The sequence below is a fragment of the Bufo gargarizans genome, chromosome 8, assembly GCF_014858855.1.
Source record: "Bufo gargarizans isolate SCDJY-AF-19 chromosome 8, ASM1485885v1, whole genome shotgun sequence".
In the NCBI taxonomy this organism is placed as follows: Eukaryota; Metazoa; Chordata; class Amphibia; order Anura; family Bufonidae; genus Bufo; species Bufo gargarizans.
The window spans coordinates 70,370,445-70,389,397 of NC_058087.1; the positions used below are offsets into that span (position 1 = coordinate 70,370,445).

At 40.9% G+C, this 18,953-nt stretch overlaps 1 protein-coding gene across 2 annotated transcripts in view; it reads left to right on the forward strand.

Annotated features, from left to right (window-relative positions):
* The window catches only part of SATB2 (SATB homeobox 2), a 200,700-nt gene that overhangs the window by 79,007 nt on the left and 102,740 nt on the right, over positions 1-18,953 (forward strand). For both annotated transcript variants that reach the window (XM_044304314.1, XM_044304316.1), the window contains exons 6-7: positions 8,124-8,226; positions 12,930-13,396. In XM_044304314.1, the coding sequence (XP_044160249.1) occupies positions 8,124-8,226; positions 12,930-13,396 (570 nt within the window). The remainder of the gene's footprint in view (positions 1-8,123; positions 8,227-12,929; positions 13,397-18,953) is intronic.

Below are 18,953 nucleotides of genomic sequence, written 5' to 3' on the forward strand. Positions count from 1 at the left end.
TTTTTGACGCACTCGAACCACGGATCACGGATGCGGATGACAAACGGTGCATTAGCCGAGTTTTCAACGGACCCATTGAAAGTCAATAGGTCCGCAGAAAATCATGAAAAACGGAACAACGGACACGGAATGAAACAACGGTCGTAGACAGATTCTTAGGCATGAGGCCTTACTCTCAAAACTATATATAAACTTGCTCAGCTCCTCCTGCTCTATAATATGCTGCCTGCAGATTGGACTGCAATTTTATTGTGCATTTAATAAAATTATATGGGCACAAGTCTACATTTATAGGATAATTCCTACCATTATATTTCAAGATCGTGGCTAGGAACAATACAGAGAGCAGCGCACATAGGTGGGACCGCTAGGAAGATAATGGCTGCAACTTGCAGGTATCCTTTACTACATATTTACATTGTTTTCACATTTTGTCTTTACCCGGTCAGGAATATTGTAATCCTACAGCTGCCCATTTACAAGATTAAGACTTTAGGTCCGCAGGTCCACAAAACTCGGATCCACAAAAAAAACTATGACATCCGTTAGACGTCCATGTTACATACGCATTTTTTGCATATCTATTTTAAGAATGCCTGTCCTTGTCTGCAAAACGGACAAGAATAGGCCATGTTGGACATACGCATGTGGCCCCATTGAAATGAATTGTTCCGCATACGGGCAGCAAAAAATGGAACGGACACAGACAAAATACGTTCAAGTGCATGAGCCCTAAGAGTCCAGTGGGCGGTCCTATTTATTTGACAGCTATCTCAATATGAAGTCATACAGGGAAGACTGTTAGGCTAGGTCTACACGACGACATTTGTCGCGCTACAAAAAGTCGCGCAACAGTTGTCGCGCGACATTTTGTTGCATCAATGTCGCGCGACATTTTGTTGCATCAATGTCGCGCGACAATTTTTATAATGGCAGTCTATGGTGTCGCACTGCAACATGCGACATGTTGCGACTGCGACGCGACAGTCGCAGAAAAATCCATCTTGAATGGATTTTCTGCGACTGTCGCGTCACAGTCGCAGCATGTCGCATGTTGCAGTGCGACACCATAGACTTCCATTATAAAAATTGTCGCGCGACATTGGTGCAACAAAATGTCGCACGACAAATGTCGTCGTGTAGACCTAGCCTTAATAACTGAGGAGGACCATCCACTGGACATAAAGAATGGAATGAGAACAGACATTTAAATGAATAAAATACAACTTAGGTTACTTTCACACTAGCGTGAAAGTTTTCCGGTATTGAGTTCTTTCATAGGGTCTCAATACTGGAAAAAAAAAAACGCTTCAGTTTTGTCCCCATTCATCGTCAATGAGGAGAAAACTGAACTGAACAGAACGGAACGCTCCAAAATGCATTCCGTTCCGTTTAGTTGCGTTCCCAGACTGGAGAGCAAACCGCAGCATGTTATATTTTCTTTCCATCCTGGGGATGTGGAGCAAAAAAGATCCATCATGACCCAATGCAAGTCAATGGGGACGGATCCGTTTTCTTTGGCATAATCTGGCACAATAGAAAACGGATCCGTCCCCTATTGACTTTCAATGGAGTTAATAATGACGGATCCGTTTTAGCAATGTTAAAAATATGTTAAAGATAATACAACCGGATCGGTTCATAACGGATGCAGATGGTTGTATTATCAGTAACGGAAGCGTTTTTGCTGAACCCTGCCGGATCCAGCATAAAACGCTGGTGTGAAAGTAGCCTTACACAACCTTTCTCCACAAAACTAAACATCAATCTGCTCAGCTCGTCCGGCTCTATAACATGCCGCCACTGAATTTCTATTATGACAGTTTCTCTTTAGGGTGTTATTTATTTTACATGCATTTATGTTTTCTAGCGTGCAGTGCATTGTTTTTCTGGATCCGCAGGCCTCTGAAATAACGATTGCATTTTCAGCCCCAATTCTACATATAAAGTACATTACACTAGCGAGTGACAGGTTCCCTTTAAGTTCATCAATATCAATTTACCTGGTAATAGAAAAAATCATGTCAAATATTTAAATATATGACTGTATTAGTGTCCTCATGCGTCATCCTATCTTTCAAAGATCTGTTCACATAGGTCTTTCCTTCATATCCACTTGCAGTCATTTGGATTTCTGCATTTTCACAGTTCTGACTTATTTGGCACTTTCTGATTAAATTCTTCTGAAGTATTATTTGTGTGAAATACTTAAACACTGGGATTTTAAGAATCTTATGTGCCTGGTCTTTGCCCATAGCCTCCAATCAGATTCCTCCTTTCATTTTTGACAGCTCCTTTGGAAAATGAAAGGAGGAATCTGATTGTTTGCTATGGGCAACTAAGACAGTTCTACTTTATGATAAGCGACAGTTCTACTTTTTGATAAGCGACCCCCTTATTGTATATTGTTACAATCATGTCCTCTTAGGGCATACATCTAGACATGGCTGCTCTTGTCTATAACAGCCAATCACAAGGATATAGAAAATGGACCAGTGCCATAAAAGAGGCTGCCCTGATGAGACAACCCTATTCATTTACACATTAGTTTAATTTAATTATGTTAATTAAGCTTGTATTCACTTTAAGTTGCCAAAATCCTACCAGAACATGGAATACTTGAATGAATGTTGTTTTCCAACTTCTCTTTCCATCCTACATGCTCTACTTACACCATAAACTAGAACATGCCAGAATATAGTGGCCCCAGTGTTCTGTAATGGGTGGAGTCGATAGGGTTAAAAGCATTCTCCGCTCAGTGAATTTCAGCACAGGTGTTAATGACACGTTCCTATAACTGATATTAATTCTCCTTATTAGTCTAAGCGTTGTACTTGGGGTAGCAGCACGTACGTTCCCAGGCTCTTGGCTGTGTGGTCTTGCTGCAGTTGGAAGCAGAACTGAAACATCTGAGAAGCATTAATGGGATTATTCATGGCAGGCCATCTAATCTTACCTTTTAGGTTCTGCTTCCTAAATCATCATTGTTCTCGGCCATTGTGTCTAATGTGTGTGTCCTTCCATATGTCATCTCTAATGATTTGGGACCCCAGAAAAGGGGGAATTTAAAGTGACACAAATATCATGAAAGCAAAGGTTTTTTTTATTGAGGATTTACTCGCAAAAGCAGCTCTTGTAAACCCAAAGTGTTAGTAGGATTATCTGTCCCCATGGAGTTTTAGAAAAACCTTCCTTTCAGAATGAAGAGAGATTAACTGTGTATATAATGTATGTTAATAGATTTTCTATTACTATACAGTCCGTGTATCATAGCAGACAGTCTCAGTCTATAAGGAACACTCCGAGAGACAGGCACTTTGGCCAATAAAATAAAAATAAAAAAACTTTATTATTAGCCAGTCTGCCCCTAAGAAATTAGACACTCGTCATGGTCATCTGAGGACATGATATGTTCCTGTCAGTCAAAGACAATATAACTACCATATTTAAACGAACAGACAAAAAAAACATAACATTTGATAAATGTATTATCGCCCCGAATCTGATATGGCAGTGGGTGTAGATCCACTGTGTTAACCAACAGATTTGGCTTTGGGCTACTCCTAAGGGCATTATCCTGGAAGTCCCCTGGTTTTCACCTTTAACACCTAGACAGGGATCTTCACTTCATTGCAAGGAAGCCACCAGGCTGCTACCTCCTGGAGGAGTTTCTGTATGATGAACAGCTGACCCATGGGGGGCATAGACACAGGTGCAGGGAAGCAAGGGGTCAGGCAAAATTGTAGTCAGTAGAGGTCATGATAGACAGAGTACGTGTTAAATGGTACACTGTCTGAGGTCAGGGCAGGCATCGAAGTTATATACAGAGAGGTGTTCAGGCACAGGTAGGAAGTCAGGCATGAGACAAAGGGTCAAAATCCAGGAGTCAGGCAGAAAGTTAGTACATGGGCAGGCAACAGAACAGCACACATTTGCAGGATAGTAGCAAGCTAGGAAACCTATTGCTCAGGCACTCTCCCACAAGGGAAAGTGCCTTAAGTACCCCAAGGCAGCCAACCATACGCAGCAGCAGATTAGGTTCTGCGCTGGTACTTTAAGAGCCTGAAGGAATAGGAGGAGGCGCCTTGATGGCAAGCTCGCCACTGTCTGCATGGAGGGACAGAGCAACTCCTTTGGCTGGACCCACTGGGAATGGTAGAGCAGAAGGCAGGTATGTGCTGCCTGGATGGAGAAACCAGGAAAAGGTAAACAGAGTAGCAGTGCCCTGTACAGATCTAGGGAACCTCAGTAAAAAATGCCTTTGGGGAATCTTGTTAACTTCACTCCCCTATTTTGTAGTTATACAGTACAGACCAAAAGTTTGGACACACCTTCTCATTCAAATAGTTTTCTTTATTTTCATGACTATGAAAATTGTAGATTCACACTGAAGGCATCAAAACTATGAATTAACACATGTGGAATTATATACATAACAAAAAAGGGTGAAACAACTGAAAATATGTCATATTCTAGGTTCTTCAAAGTAGCCACCTTTTGCTTTGATTACTGCTTTGCACACTCTTGGCATTCTCTTGATGAGCTTCAAGATGTAGTCATCTGAAATGGTTTTCCAACAGTCTTGAAGGAGTTCCCAGAGATGCTTAGCACTTGTTGGCCCTTTTGCCTTCACTCTGCGGTCCAGCTCACCCCAAACCATCTCGATTGGGTTCAGATCCGGTGACTGTGGAGGCCAGGTCATCTGGCGCAGCACCCCATCACTCTCCTTCATGGTCAAATAGCCCTTACACAGCCTGGAGGTGTGTTTGGGGTCATTGTCCTGTTGAAAAATAAATGATGGTCCAACTAAATGCAAACCGGATGGAATAGCATGCCGCTGCAAGATGCTGTGGTAGCCATGCTGGTTCAGAATGCTTTCAATTTGGAATAAATCCCCAACAGTGTCACCAGCAAAGCACCCCCACACCATCACACCTCCTCCTCCATGCTTCACGGTGGAAACCAGGCATGTAGAGTCCATCCGTTCACCTTTTCTGCGTCGCACAAAGACACGGTGGTTGGAACCAAAGATCTCAAATTTGGAATCATCAGACCAAAGCACAGATTTCCACTGGTCTAATGTCCATTCCTTGTGTTCTTTAGCCCAAACAAGTCTCTTCTGCTTGTTGCCTGTCCTTAGCAGTGGTTTCCTAGCAGATATTCTACCATGATCTAGAGATGTGTCTGCTGCTAGAACTCTGTGTGGCATTGACCTGGTCTCTAATCTGAGCTGCTGTTAACCTGCGATTTCTGAGGCTGGTGACTCGGATGAACTTATCCTCCGCAGCAGAGGTGACTCTTGGTCTTCCTTTCCTGGGGCGGTCCGCATGTGAGCCAGTTTCTTTGTAGCGCTTGATGGTTTTTGTGACTGCACTTGGGGACACTTTCAAAGTTTTCCCAATTTTTCGGACTGACTGACCTTCATTTCTTAAAGTAAAGATGGCCACTCATTTTTCTTTACTTAATTCTCTCATATTCCATCAGATGCTTTTTAATGGGCATTAGCATTTAGAGGCAATGGTTGCAGTGCCCTACTATGGAACCATGCGGACTCTGCATGTTGCCACACAGCTTTTCCATGTGTATGAGGCATAAATAGTATGTTTCTGCTAGTGTGTATTTTTCTCATAAAGTACTATTCTCATAAATATGTGCAAAAATAACCCTTTAAGAAGATATGTTATTAATTTCACAGAAGATAATATTTCCTCCAATGTTATTCTATGGAAATACTTATTCTGGTACAGTAAATATTTATCGGTAAAACCTGAAATTGATCAGCAGTAAATGATAATATATGTGACATATTATTAACACAGAGAATGGCAGCAAAGCAGGTGACACGAACATTGACATCTATAAATTAAAGCTTCGTTGTGCATGCAGAAGGAAAAGGAAATCAATATTTGCCCTATTAATTAAAGCATTTTTATTAGAAAAAATATATAACAATAAAAGACAGTTAAACAAGATTTGCATTACACATTGCCAAACTATGAATGCACTTTCCAGGTCTCTATAAAAACTTCATGTGTTAAGGGCACCGCCATGATTGCATATTTACTGTGCTCGAACAGAGTGAAAAGTAAATGAAGTTTACCATGGAACAAAATTACATTTCATATAATAAAAGAACAAATTTTTAAATTAAAGTTTCAAACAGAAGGCTACAGTCGTTGCAGATCATAAGAAGAACAAGCCTTGGTGCCTTTGCTGAGATTTGTATAGCCTTCTAAAGCAAGGAATCTGACGCTTGTTCATCCGATGATCCTGTCGTTTAATCACATTAATCATCATTTCTGGGCAGCAGATCGTGTGGTCTAAACAGTGATCTTCTGCCCAGAAACAATGATTCTGCAGGGGGACGAGTGATCGCAATAACGATCCATCGTCCTCATACTGTGAAGGAGATTGATGCATGTAATGGCAGCAGTCTCCTTCACTGAACGAGCAGCCGACTGTCGGGAAGGAACGCTTTTTTCCCCAACAATCAGCTGTAACATCGGGACGTGTAAACTTGCCTAAACTCACAGATGATGCCCTCTTGGTTTTATACCTATCTTTATCGATAAGAACATCAAGGTAATTTCCCTCCTACAACATCCTCAACATCATTGAAATTTTTTTACTAGACACAACTAAAACAATGGTAGAAAGGTCAGTCAAACGATGTAAAGGCCCATTATTGTCAGCCGAACCTACAGATTTCAGTGGGACTGTCTGGTGATCTGATGTACAGTATGCAAGAGCGTTCCGACTCTTTCCCAATTATTTGAGGATTGGGCGCGTTTAATCTTTTTGTTCTTGGTTTACGCACTCCTCTTTCCCTAAAATGCATCCATTCTTAGACAAGCGTGCATGTGTATGGGGGCATCAGAAATAGCTTGGTCAAAGGAGTGCTTGACAGTGTATAGTCAACTTTGAAGAGGACCTGTGACCTCTTCTAGCATGTCTGCTTCACTAACTACTCACATTCCGATAATTCTGGAGCATCTTTTATATACCAATGTTGTGCCGTCGCTCTATTATTCTGACTTGAAATTTATGAATGAACTGCCAGCAGTCTGCAATAAAGGTTCATCTAGGTGTTGTCATTCTGGAATGTGTATCTAAGCTTCACATAGGGATAACCGAGGAATGGTATAACATAGAATCAGAGGAACAGATGCTCTATCATTTTTCATTACACGGGGAATACATTTATTTTTTGCTAGAACAGACATGTCAGGAGAGGTCACAGGTCTTCTTTCACTGTCTACAATGTCATCCCAAAGTGGTTTACTCTTCCTTAACTATTTACAAGAAAATCCTACGTGATTTTTTTTTTTAGGTTGTGGTGTCTTCATAGACAATGCTTCCAAATCGATGATATAGAGAATCAGGAGACCCTGTGCAAATATAGTATGTGGACCCCTTGCTGTTTAAAAGTTTATTTATCAAAAGTGAGAGGTTCATCATCATTCTCTTGGTTCCCTATTATGACTGTTGATCTTTTGAAAAATCTATCAGTAATTTTTTGCTAAGATAATGTTAGTGCTCTCTTATTATAGTGGTATGGGCCCCTCTTGCCTATAGGACCCATGTGCAACTGCACAGGCTGTATTAATTATATGTTAACCCTTGGCAAAAGAGAAAAATAATGAATCAGGACTCATGCACACGACCGTAGCAGGTATGTGCCCGTATTGCGGCCCACAAATACCTAGTCCGCAATATATAAGTTCCAGCCGAGTGCGCACTGTATCATGGATGCGGACCCATTCACTTAAATAGGTCCACAATGCGGAAGATATAGTGCAGAATGGAGGCACAGATCGGTAGCCCACTGAAGCACTTTGGAGTGCTGCCGTGGGTTTTCTGTCTGTGCCTCATGCACAACTTTTTTGCAATGCAGACTGTCAGATGCGGATTAAAATTCAAGTGAATAGGTATGCATCTGCAGACGGTAGCCACACAGCCGGTGACCGTGCATTGCAGACCACCTTTGGGTTCAGGCAACTAATTTAGCATGACTCAGTTTGCTCTATGTGTAGCCAAGACAGCACTCACAATGTTCACCAATCTATTCTCTGCCTACCAAGTCATACTTAATATCCTTTCTTTTTTTCTGTACTCTCTTCCAGAGCATGATCTCCTCCATCGTTAACAGTACATACTATGCCAATGTGTCAGCTACTAAATGCCATGAATTTGGGAGATGGTACAAGAAGTTCAAGAAGATGAAAGGTAATTTTCTTAATTCTTTTCTGCTCTGGGCATTTAAAAACATTTTTATAAGGGTTTTAATAACTTTAGCACAGGATAGCTGATAAATTTTGGACTGCTGGGGTCTAGCACCCAACAATCCTGACAACAGTGGTTTCCTGTCTGAATGGAGTCATAGTGTGTGTGTGTGTGTGTGTGTGTGTACATCCAATGCTTCATCCACTTCTATGGGACTGACTTACTTCAGGCTTCTAGGAGTGAATGGAGTTGTGGGACAACATACACATAACTGTTCTTTTTCAGGGCACTGGCACTTAGGGATCCTCTCTGGTACCCCCAGTGATTCAACGTTTATCACCATGGTGTTGAAGCTATTGAGATGGAGAGGTTTTAATTGGACACCATCAGTGCTCTCCAACTATCCACGATACTGCTAAATTCTAGGATCCTGAGCAAACTGAGGTCATCATTTCCTTAGAAGTCACAGGACAAGTTGTAAAATCTAGTCTGCCTGAATATTGAACTAAATTAAAGTGGTTGTCGTGGAATGATTTGAAATGGCCAGCAGCACTCTGTCCTAGAATAGGAGTTGGACTGGTTACTCCACTTGCAGAGCTGCCTAGGAAGGTGATGGGGCCTCACTACACAGTACACTGCTCTACAATAGATGATAATGATGCAATGCTGTCCATGATATGCCATCATGGCTGAGCAGCCTGAAAGAAAAACTCAACAATATGTAGTATATGCTAGTGCCAGGGCACAGTGTGTAGTGAGGCCTCTCCCCTGGCAGCTGTGCAATTGGTGGCAACCTGTCTTGCTCACATTCTGGCTGCCATTTTAAATCATTCCTGGAGACCCCTTTAATAACTACTTTAATGTGACAATTGTACTCTAGTTTCAATTGATGAAACAATTGTAGCAAAGACTACAATTTCACAATCCGACGTCTGCCGAACAAAAACCTTGATGTAAATGAGGTCAAGGATCCGAGCCGTGTTTTTCAGACTTTGCCTACAATTTAAAAAGCCTCTCTCATTGGCTTTCTTATATTGCATTGTTCACTAAGCCAGCTCATGAACACAAGTGAGTGAAGAGGGTCCAAGGTGTTGAGTTAGGTAAACAGGCAATGCTTTTAATGGGTTCAAGTGCTTTTGATCTGCTACAAAAATTGAGGATCTTGTCTAAAGAGAAGAGTGCCATGAGACAAGGTAATAATAGAATTGTTTCATGAAAATACATCCCTTTCTAATCTCACATGATAGGGAAATAATGGCTACTTTGTAAGGCTTCGTCTATCAGACAAGCCATTGTTGTAGGAAATTGTTATTACCGGGCTATCTGTCTTGTATCCAGCTTCAATATGCCCCTTTACAGGTTGTTGAGCATTTTTCATTGTCAATGAAGGACAAAGGGCAGGTCTGGGCAAACATACTTTACACAGCTTACCAAGGTTTTTTCTTTTTTTTAGCCTTGTCCCTACAGCTCTTTTTTATCCATACTAACCATGACTATATTTTGACTGTGGTTAATCTGTAGATGTGATCAGAGAGGACAGGAAGGCGAAGCTGACACAAGAATCAATGATCCATATGTAAACTGTAGCTTGTGGAAGCAGCTTCCTCATAGTTATCTGTATAAAATATATCTTATTCTGTATAGATGTGGTCTTAAGAAAATGTATGCCCACATACTGAACGTATATATTTCACCTGCACATGAGCATTTAGACCTTCAGCCATAGTAAACCAAATTTTGGTGATTCAATTTGGTCAAATATTGGAGAGACAGGGAAAGATTTGCATGATTAAAAAACAAAACAGTATTTGGTAAGTATTTTGCATCAGAATTTGTAAGCCAAAACCTAAATCACATCTGGAGGAGGTACAAATTAGAGATGAGTAAATTGATTCTTTAGGATAGAAATTTGACACAAATTTGTGAAATAATTCTGAGAAAGAGAGTGATTTTCTGGGTTTTTAAATCCCTTAAGATTGAGGTAGAATTGATTCATATCCGAATTAAATTTCTTGGCCGATTTGGATGAATCAGACCAAAAAGAATTTTAGTAAATTTGCTTATCTCTTGTACGAAACTTTTAATTAAACTTTTTTTGGTTTACAAACACTGGTGAAAAATGCTAGCCAAATACTGACCAAGTGAAGGAAGCTAAACTCTAGCAGACCTATGCGGTCAGGTCTGACAAGCAACAACCTCCAATGCCCCGACCACTACACACACACACAATACCAGACATTACCAGACATAACAACAATATGCATACATGCTTAGAATATAATAGGTAGTGCTGATCCAACTTCATGACCCCACTTAAAGAGTATTGTTGAGCGGTAATATTCGAATAGCAATTTTTTTGCATGAATATCGCCACTTCAAGAATATTTAGAAGATAGTGCTATATATTCGTTATATCGAATATTCGGCTTTTTTTCCATATGAACACGATTCCTCTCTACTTCTTGCTTGTGGGCCAATGAGAAGGAAGCAATGTCAAGTTCACAACAATACTTAGTGCGCTAATCAGTAATCTGTAGTCAGTCCTGCTAAAATGTGAAGTTGCACGTAGTGCAATAAAATATTCTAATCACTGCCGATTAGCGCATTCGCAAATATATTGGAGCACTTGACTCTATCTGCATATAAAGCTATTGTAATGTTCTGCCGTGCTAACCATTTTCTACAGTCTCAGGAGAAACTCATGAAACTTCTAGCAGCTTGAAAAATGTAGCCAAAGTGACCCACGCCTGTATTTCGCATTACAAATTAGCATTACGTGATTTTTGCATTGCAATTTTTCGCATTCAATAAAATAATCTTGAATTCTCAAATATATGACGAATATTCTACAAAATATTTGTGAAATACCGCGAATTCGAATATAGCCCCTGCCGCTCATCACTATTAAAGAGTTTCTCGTTATACGACCCGTAGATTTAAAACATTGCTCGGTTTAGATTCTCTTCTATCTCATCTGGTCTGTTTTTGGTTAGATGTCAGTGTCTTGTTCAGTACAACAATTGGAGCACAGTAAATGGTTCATAATCAAAGTCATCCACCAATTTTTATTTCCAGTTACTACTTATATCGATCACCTCTACCTGAGGGAGTCCGACTTTTACTTGTCATGAAATATTGTACTATTTTATTATATCACTAGATCTGCCAGTGTTATCAGGTTATTTGTGTCTATAATATCCTTTTATATGAGCTTCCTCAGTGTTCAGTAAGACAGCTAACATAGCCATAGTCATATTCTATGTGATTTTATGTAAATTCTATTAGAAATCTCTGCTAAGAATCTCCATTAAATATGTGACATGTGTCATATCTGACGGCCGACAAATGTGTTGATGTATTCATTAGACTAAAAGATCGGAAAAGTGTTTAATGTAAATTGAAAAGTTCCTATGGGATAACATCTATCCAGTTTCATACCTGTGGAATATTGTTGTAATATGCATTATGACCCTAATTTATGACTTGCATGATGCAAATTTATTTAAAGTGGTGGCTGCCATCTGTCAAAAATGCATGATCTGTGGTAGGAAATAGAGTGACTGCTTGTCTCTAGTGCTATATATAAGAATATCACATATCTTGCGTTATTATACATGCTAGTTGTATTTCCTAAACATATCAATTTTTATGCAAAAAGGATTTTTAGCTACGGTACACTTCTAGGCAATGTATTTTCAAAATGGTTACAATTTTAGTTCTTATCAAAGTTGAAGAAACCCTAATTGTTAGAAAGGTTCCGTAAGACTCCTTTACACTACCATATGTTCGGGCACAATATCGCTAACGAGTGCACATACAGTACAAACACTCATTAGCGATAGTCTACCGATGTAAAGGTGTCGCCGATTACCTGCCGAATGAGTGAAATTGTCGTTTATTGGGTAATAGCTTCGTTCGTGTGGACAAGTAAGTCATTGTTTGCCGGCAGCAGATCATGCCATCTAAACAGCGATCTGCTCCTGTTAAACAATGATTTGCTCCTGGCAAACAATGATCCTCAGTGATCAGCTGTTATCTGAGGAAAAACTTGGGAGTAAAAAGTGTTCAGTTTCCTCATTTCCTTGCAGTGCTGCCACAGGAAAAAAATAAGCACAAATGAAATCAATCAGTTGTCTTTGTATTTCAAGACGGGACATGTCCTCCAGAGAGAAGGGTCTGGTCAACCATGATGGCACATAGGCAGGATCGCATCCTTACTATATACTGTAGGGCAATGTAATGTGTAGTGAGACACCAGCCCCTCACCTCCCTAGGCAGCTCTGCAAGTGGAGGCAACCAGCCCTGCTCCCATTCTGAGACATGCTGCTGGTGGCCATGATTCCCAGAGAACCCCTTGAATTCAGAATTCGCTAATAGGCTATACAATTATTTTAAGCTTGGCAACCCTTTAAGTATTATTAAGCGGTCATTATATAAACCAAAGAAGAATACGAAGCACATAATCATTACGGTAATCATTTTTAGGTGTTCTCATTGTTTTAGATAAGGGGGTTACATTGTTTCCTTTCTAATCATTTTGAAATTTGCATTGGTGGTCTATATATGCAGGGGAAAATCCTCAAACTCAGCTTGTTTACTAAGTGACATGATCATTGTCTAGATTAGGAGTGCAACAAGTATCTTATATGTGTCTTATAATGAGTCTTATGTACATCTGTCTTTATAAAGTTTTCTGTTATTTGTAGTTGAACGGGATAACCTAACAGATTACTGCATACTGGGTCAACGACCAACACACCTCTCAAATTTAAACCAGCTGGCAAGCCTAGGAAAGAGCAATGAACAAGCTCCTCATAGTCCACTTCATCACAGCACCCCGATTAGAAGTCAAGTACCAACCCTGCAGCCAATAATGAGCCCCGGACTCTTGTCTCCTCAGCTCAGTCCTTCATTGGTTCGACAGCAAATAGCTATGGCACACTTAATAAACCAGCAGATAGCTGTCAGCAGACTTTTAGCCCATCAACACCCTCAGGCCATCAACCAGCAGTTTCTAAATCATCCACCAATTCCCAGACCAGTCAAACCAGTGGAAACCACCAACTCTTCAGTGGAAGTCTCTCCAGAAATCTACCAACAAGTCCGGGATGAGCTGAAAAGGGCAAGTGTGTCTCAAGCCGTTTTCGCAAGAGTGGCCTTCAATCGCACACAGGTAAATTGTAATACTATTTTACACCGATTTACTAAACAGGAATGTCATTTACATGTAAGAAACAGATGAAGACTCATATGTTCTTTGATTACCACCTGTAAACTCAAAATATACACCCTATTAAAAACTTCCTAGATCTCAGTATTGATCATTTGCTTGAACAGATCTACATGGATGGAAATACCCACAGGAAATTTCAAGTCAAGACAAGATGAGATGTTTTAGAAAATTCTAATGTAGGTCATAGGATGTGAAGTGTAACTCAAGAATTAGGAGAGATTTTAATCAAGCTTTTTAGTGCATTTTTCATGATATATTTCTTTTCATGCTGATGGATGTCCTGAAAAGCACAGCACGACACACTGTATAACCTCAATTAATACACCATATAGATGAATCTTTCATAGGTGCTTTAGTTAACATTAGAATATGTCATGTATCCCTCTCTCTCATATGAAGTTTAGATGTTTTAACTTGACTTTAATTAGAACCTCTGTATTGTATTTGTATTATCAGTGTAACATTATTTAAAGGGAATATAGGATTAGATTTGTGATTTTAGTGGAAGGATACAAGATACAGCCCCATACTTACTAATGTGAGTGCAACTAGATTTTGGTGTAAATTTACCCAAAAAATTATCCAATTGGGCGCAATTTGACTTTTCTAGGTTCATCTAAAAGTGCATGGCTTAACCTTGAAGGGTGTGTCTTTGCAGTAAAGGACACATTTCCTAAGATGTACCATTTTGTGCCAAACTGGCGCCACAATTCTGAAATAAAATTCTGTGTTAAAGTAGGCCAATCAATTGTTGCTATAGGGTTAGCCAAAAGTGTCTAGCCATGTACCATATTGTTGGCGTCACTAGAAAAAGAACTACCGTAACTTGCTGAAAACAGAGACGGAGAGGCTTGTATTCATAGCTTTTGTCAATTTACATTATGGTCCTATATAGTCATTTAATTCTTGATGTTACAAATTTAGGAAGAAAGATAGACAGTGATAGACTGACCGATGGAGATGGATAGATAGATAGATAGATAGATAGATATGATAGACACTGTCCTTCTAAGTCATTTTTTTCACATATTTAGGTAGACTATTTTCTCCTAACTACAGTTTTTAGCACGTGTTTAGTAGTTTTATTGGACTTTTCCTTTCTGGCACTTAGATGCAGAATAACCACTGTTTTGATGTCTTTCACCTAAGTTTATGTAACAGGATAGCACATGGATTCCTACAGAGAAATGTTTGCATGAGTTATTTTTCCACTTACACTTCTCCGCTTCAGACCACTTCTCCTTTGATTATCGTGGAGATCTGCTGTTTATAATATAGCACCTTGAGAGTAGTGTGCCAATTAGTTGACTACAAAAATGGTGCTGAAATCTGATAGGCTAATATAAGTACTTTAATCCCTCCTTAGCCAGATGCAGAAATGTGTCTAATTATCAGACTGTATTTCGGGTCGGTTTCCTTTTCCTCTGCATGTTGCATATTTTCTGTCTATGATTTTGAATAGCGTTCTCTTCCTGTGTGTTGTCAGATTTGTGATATTTGCTGGCTTCATCCTGATACTACCTCCTCCCCTCTCAGAGCATGTACCACACAAAAACACTGAGGGAGATATACTGCTGTCAACATCTCCAATGCAAAATCTGTACCAGCACCCTCTTCCCCCACTTCTTACCATGTGCAATTTATAATTCTAGTGTCTTGTTATGTGGAAGCTGGGTTGTTAGTCCCCTCAGGTACCAGGCCTAGGTATGCAACCTTTTCACCTCCTATAGAAACCCCATGTCTGATGTTTTGGGTCTTGCATCTACAACCTAAAAGTGTTGATTGTTTACACACAGGTTTTTCTAAGGACTTTATTATGTTTTGCATTGACTATATGAATATATTTTACTGTGTTGCAACTAAATGTGACATAAGTACACTATAATTTGTATATCAGTTATACTGTACACAACTCCATTGAAGTGGAAGCTAAAATTTGAGGAACCCTTGCAGCAGTATACCAAAGCATAAAGTTTGACCTAATTACAGTGGTGCAGCCTTAAAATGCACTAAAACTTTAGCCCTTCATAAATGTAGATAAATACAAAGAGAAATGATAGTTCAGTCATTTGAAAATCCAAATTTTTTAGTAGGCCAAACTCTTATTTTTAAACTTCACATATGCAGATAGTTACATGGTTAAAAAGGGAACTTTAACATTAGTTATCTAAACAGATTGCAATTCTGGATGGAAAGAGGTTGTCTGAGATGCTCAAGTGGTTTTCATATTTTTAGGTTCCAAGATTGCCTCGCGTTGCCTTGCGCAAAACTGCAAAGTTACACAATATGTGGGATAATAATAATCCTAAAAATAATATAATAATAATGTGTATTTAAAAAGCACCAACATTGTCCATGGAACTTTACAATTAGAAGGAACATGTTCAAACAAAAGAATACATCACACAGAAAGTCAACAATTAAAACATGATGGGGTAGTAGTAAGATCTTGTGAGCAGGACCCTATCTGTGAGGAGATAGGGGTCACACAAAATGGAAAAAGTGCTTGTTTTGTACAACGGTTCAGCCATCTTAACAAAATAGGGTAGCAGAAACAAATTTGCATGACCCACTCACCAGGCAGTATTTGTAGTGCTTTTGTGTGCATGGGGTGTGTGTCATGGTGCGGTTCACCGTGACGTGGTTTGCCATGCAGGGTGCCTGCATGCCTTTTGCGTACTGGTTGCGGGTGATTACATGTAGGCTGGTTGCTTTTGGCTGCGTGCTGGCTTTGGTATCTAGTGTGTACCCCCTTTGGCTATATCGTCTCCCTGTGGGTATGTCAGGTTGGTTGCGCTCTTGCGTACTGGCTCAGGTGTTCTGTGCATGCTGGTTGCTAGGGGCAACATCCTGTATCACAGCTTGGTATGCTGTGGTTTCTGGTTACCTCTGATCCGATTTCATACCTCCCTGTTTGGTTCTGATGGAGTTAACCTCCCCTGGTCGGTTCCTGGGTGTGTCCTTTCAGGTGCGCTTGTTAGGCTGCTATTTCTGCCTTTGAGCGTGGAGTGTTGAGGTCAGTCAGTTCTGTCTTGTCTTGTGGGTGTTTCACCCTTCTGCTCTGTGTAGTCTGTCTACGTTAGTCTTGTCAGTTTTTTCCATTTGCTGCTGACCCATGGGGTCCTACCATCTACACCTCGGTGTGTTCCGCCTGGTTCTGTATTGTGTGTCTTCAGGCACTGTACCTTGCCTTGTATCTGTCCTGTATCTGTATAGCCTAGCAGAGCTTATCTGCATCTGATCTATTTTCCTGTTTTTGTCGGTCTGGCAGTCCTTCTGGTGTTATGTTAATGTCTGTCCATGTCTGCCTTCGGAAGAGGGTTCCTGTGTTCCCCAGAGGGGCAATGCCCATATGCCCGAATGCCCATTTTCTGCTCTTCTACCTGGGACCGCTTAGCTTCTATTGCTTTCGGCGCAGGTAACTGCTTCTGTCTCTGCTCTGCCTGTTCTGTGCAGCTCTGCCTGGGGCCGCTTTGCTTCTATTACTTGTGGCGCAGGTAACTGCTTCTGCCACTGTTCTGTTCTGCCTGTCTGTCTGTGGACTCAATGTACTGTCGGTACCTTGTCTGGTATCTCTGTGCCACCTGATTCTACTGCCACTGACTCGGTTTACGCTCTGGAGTAGCCCCTGGCAACTACCTACGGCCCAAGCCTATACTCACCATCTGAGGCTCTAGTGAAGACCAGGTAGCTGCTTAGTTATACCCCTCCAGAGTATTGCTGGTCGGTGGCGCAGATCCGTTTCAGTACATTGAGGTCTTCTGTTATAATCATTATCATGTGTCTTGGTTCCTTTGTAATAAATTATGTGTTCCGTGGTCCTTGGCCTGTTTTCCTTGCATCCTGCCCGCTTGGCGTCCAGGAGGTCCCCTTGGGGACATCCGGATTGTGACAATATACAGAACCAGGCGGAACATACCGAGGTGTAGATTGTAGGACCCCTTAGGTCAGCAGAAAAGGGCAAAACCTGGCAAGACAAATGTAGACAGACAGACTACAAGGAGCAGAAGGGTTAAACACCCACAAGACAAGACAGAACAGACTGACCTCAACACTCCACGCTCAAAGGCAGAAATAGCAGCCTAACAAGCGCACCTGAAAGGACACACCCAGGAACCAACCACGGGAGGTTAACCCCATCAGAACCAAACAGGGAGTCACCAAATTAGGTCAGGGGTAACCAGAAACCACAGCATACCAAGCTGCAATACAGGACATTGCCCCTAGCAACCATAATGTACGGAACACTGCAGCCAGTACGCAAGAGCGCAACCAACCTGACATACCCACAGGGTAAGGGGGTACACACGCACATGGGCAGGTTCACACTAGATACCACGGCCAGCATGCAGCCAAAAGCAACCAGCCTGCATGGAACTATCCGCAGCCAGTACGCAAAAGGCGTGCAGCTAGCCTTCACGGCAAACCACGTCACAGTGAACCGCACCATGACAGTGTGGTAGATACTGTTGGATGACGGTTCAGGTTCTGAAGTATAATGTTATAGGGGGCATGAATAAAGAAGAGTTAGATTAGGAGATGTGATAGGCCATCCTATAAAGATGTGTTTTAGGTAGCTCCTAAAACTATAAAGGTTGTGAATCAATCAAATTACCTGGCGTAGCACATTCTAGAGACCTGGTGCAGCTCGAGAGAAGTCTTGGAGATGGGAGTATGAGGTTTGGATCATGGTGAATGTTAGTTGTGAATCATTTGCAGAGCTTAGAGCATGAGTAGTGTGGTAGACAGAGATGAGGTAGGAGATATAGGGAGGTGCAGCACCATGGAGAAATTTGTGCAGGCCAGGACTGAGAACTTAAAGTGGCACTGGAAAAAATACTAAAAGTGGCCCTGGAAAAAATGCTAAAAGTGGCCCCAACAGAGTCAAATACCACAGTCCATCACAAAATACTGCCAGCAGCACAAAATACATACCTGAAAACTTCCAGTGGCTGGCCATGAGGAGGGCCCAGGCGGCCCCCAGGGCATTGGCCCACCGGGAGATTTCCCTGTCAGATCTATGTCCAATCCGCCCCTGGCTTTGTGGGTGAGAGTAAGAAGTTTAAATTAAATCCTTTACTATATGGACAACCAGTGCAATGACTGGCACAGGGCGGAGAGGCATCGGAGTAGCGGTAAGACAGATAGATGAGCCTGACTGCTACATTCAGGATAGATTGGAGAGGGGGACAGTTTAGTGAGAGGAGGACCAATTAATAATGAGCTATAATAATGAGAGCCCAATGTAATTATATCAAATTTGCAATGATTGAAAGAATGTTTTCAAATTATTAAGCTAAACAGGAAGAAGTTTCTATTAAACACAAAAATGTTTGAAATGTGTACAGTACAAAGCACTATTAAAAAATTGGAAGGGTTCCCGACATATACCTTGCAGAGTACAAATAGCAAGTATACTGTATATGTGTAGCAGCATTACCAATGATATACTGGCAATAAGTACAACAATATCCAGACAAGTGACCAAATACAGCAT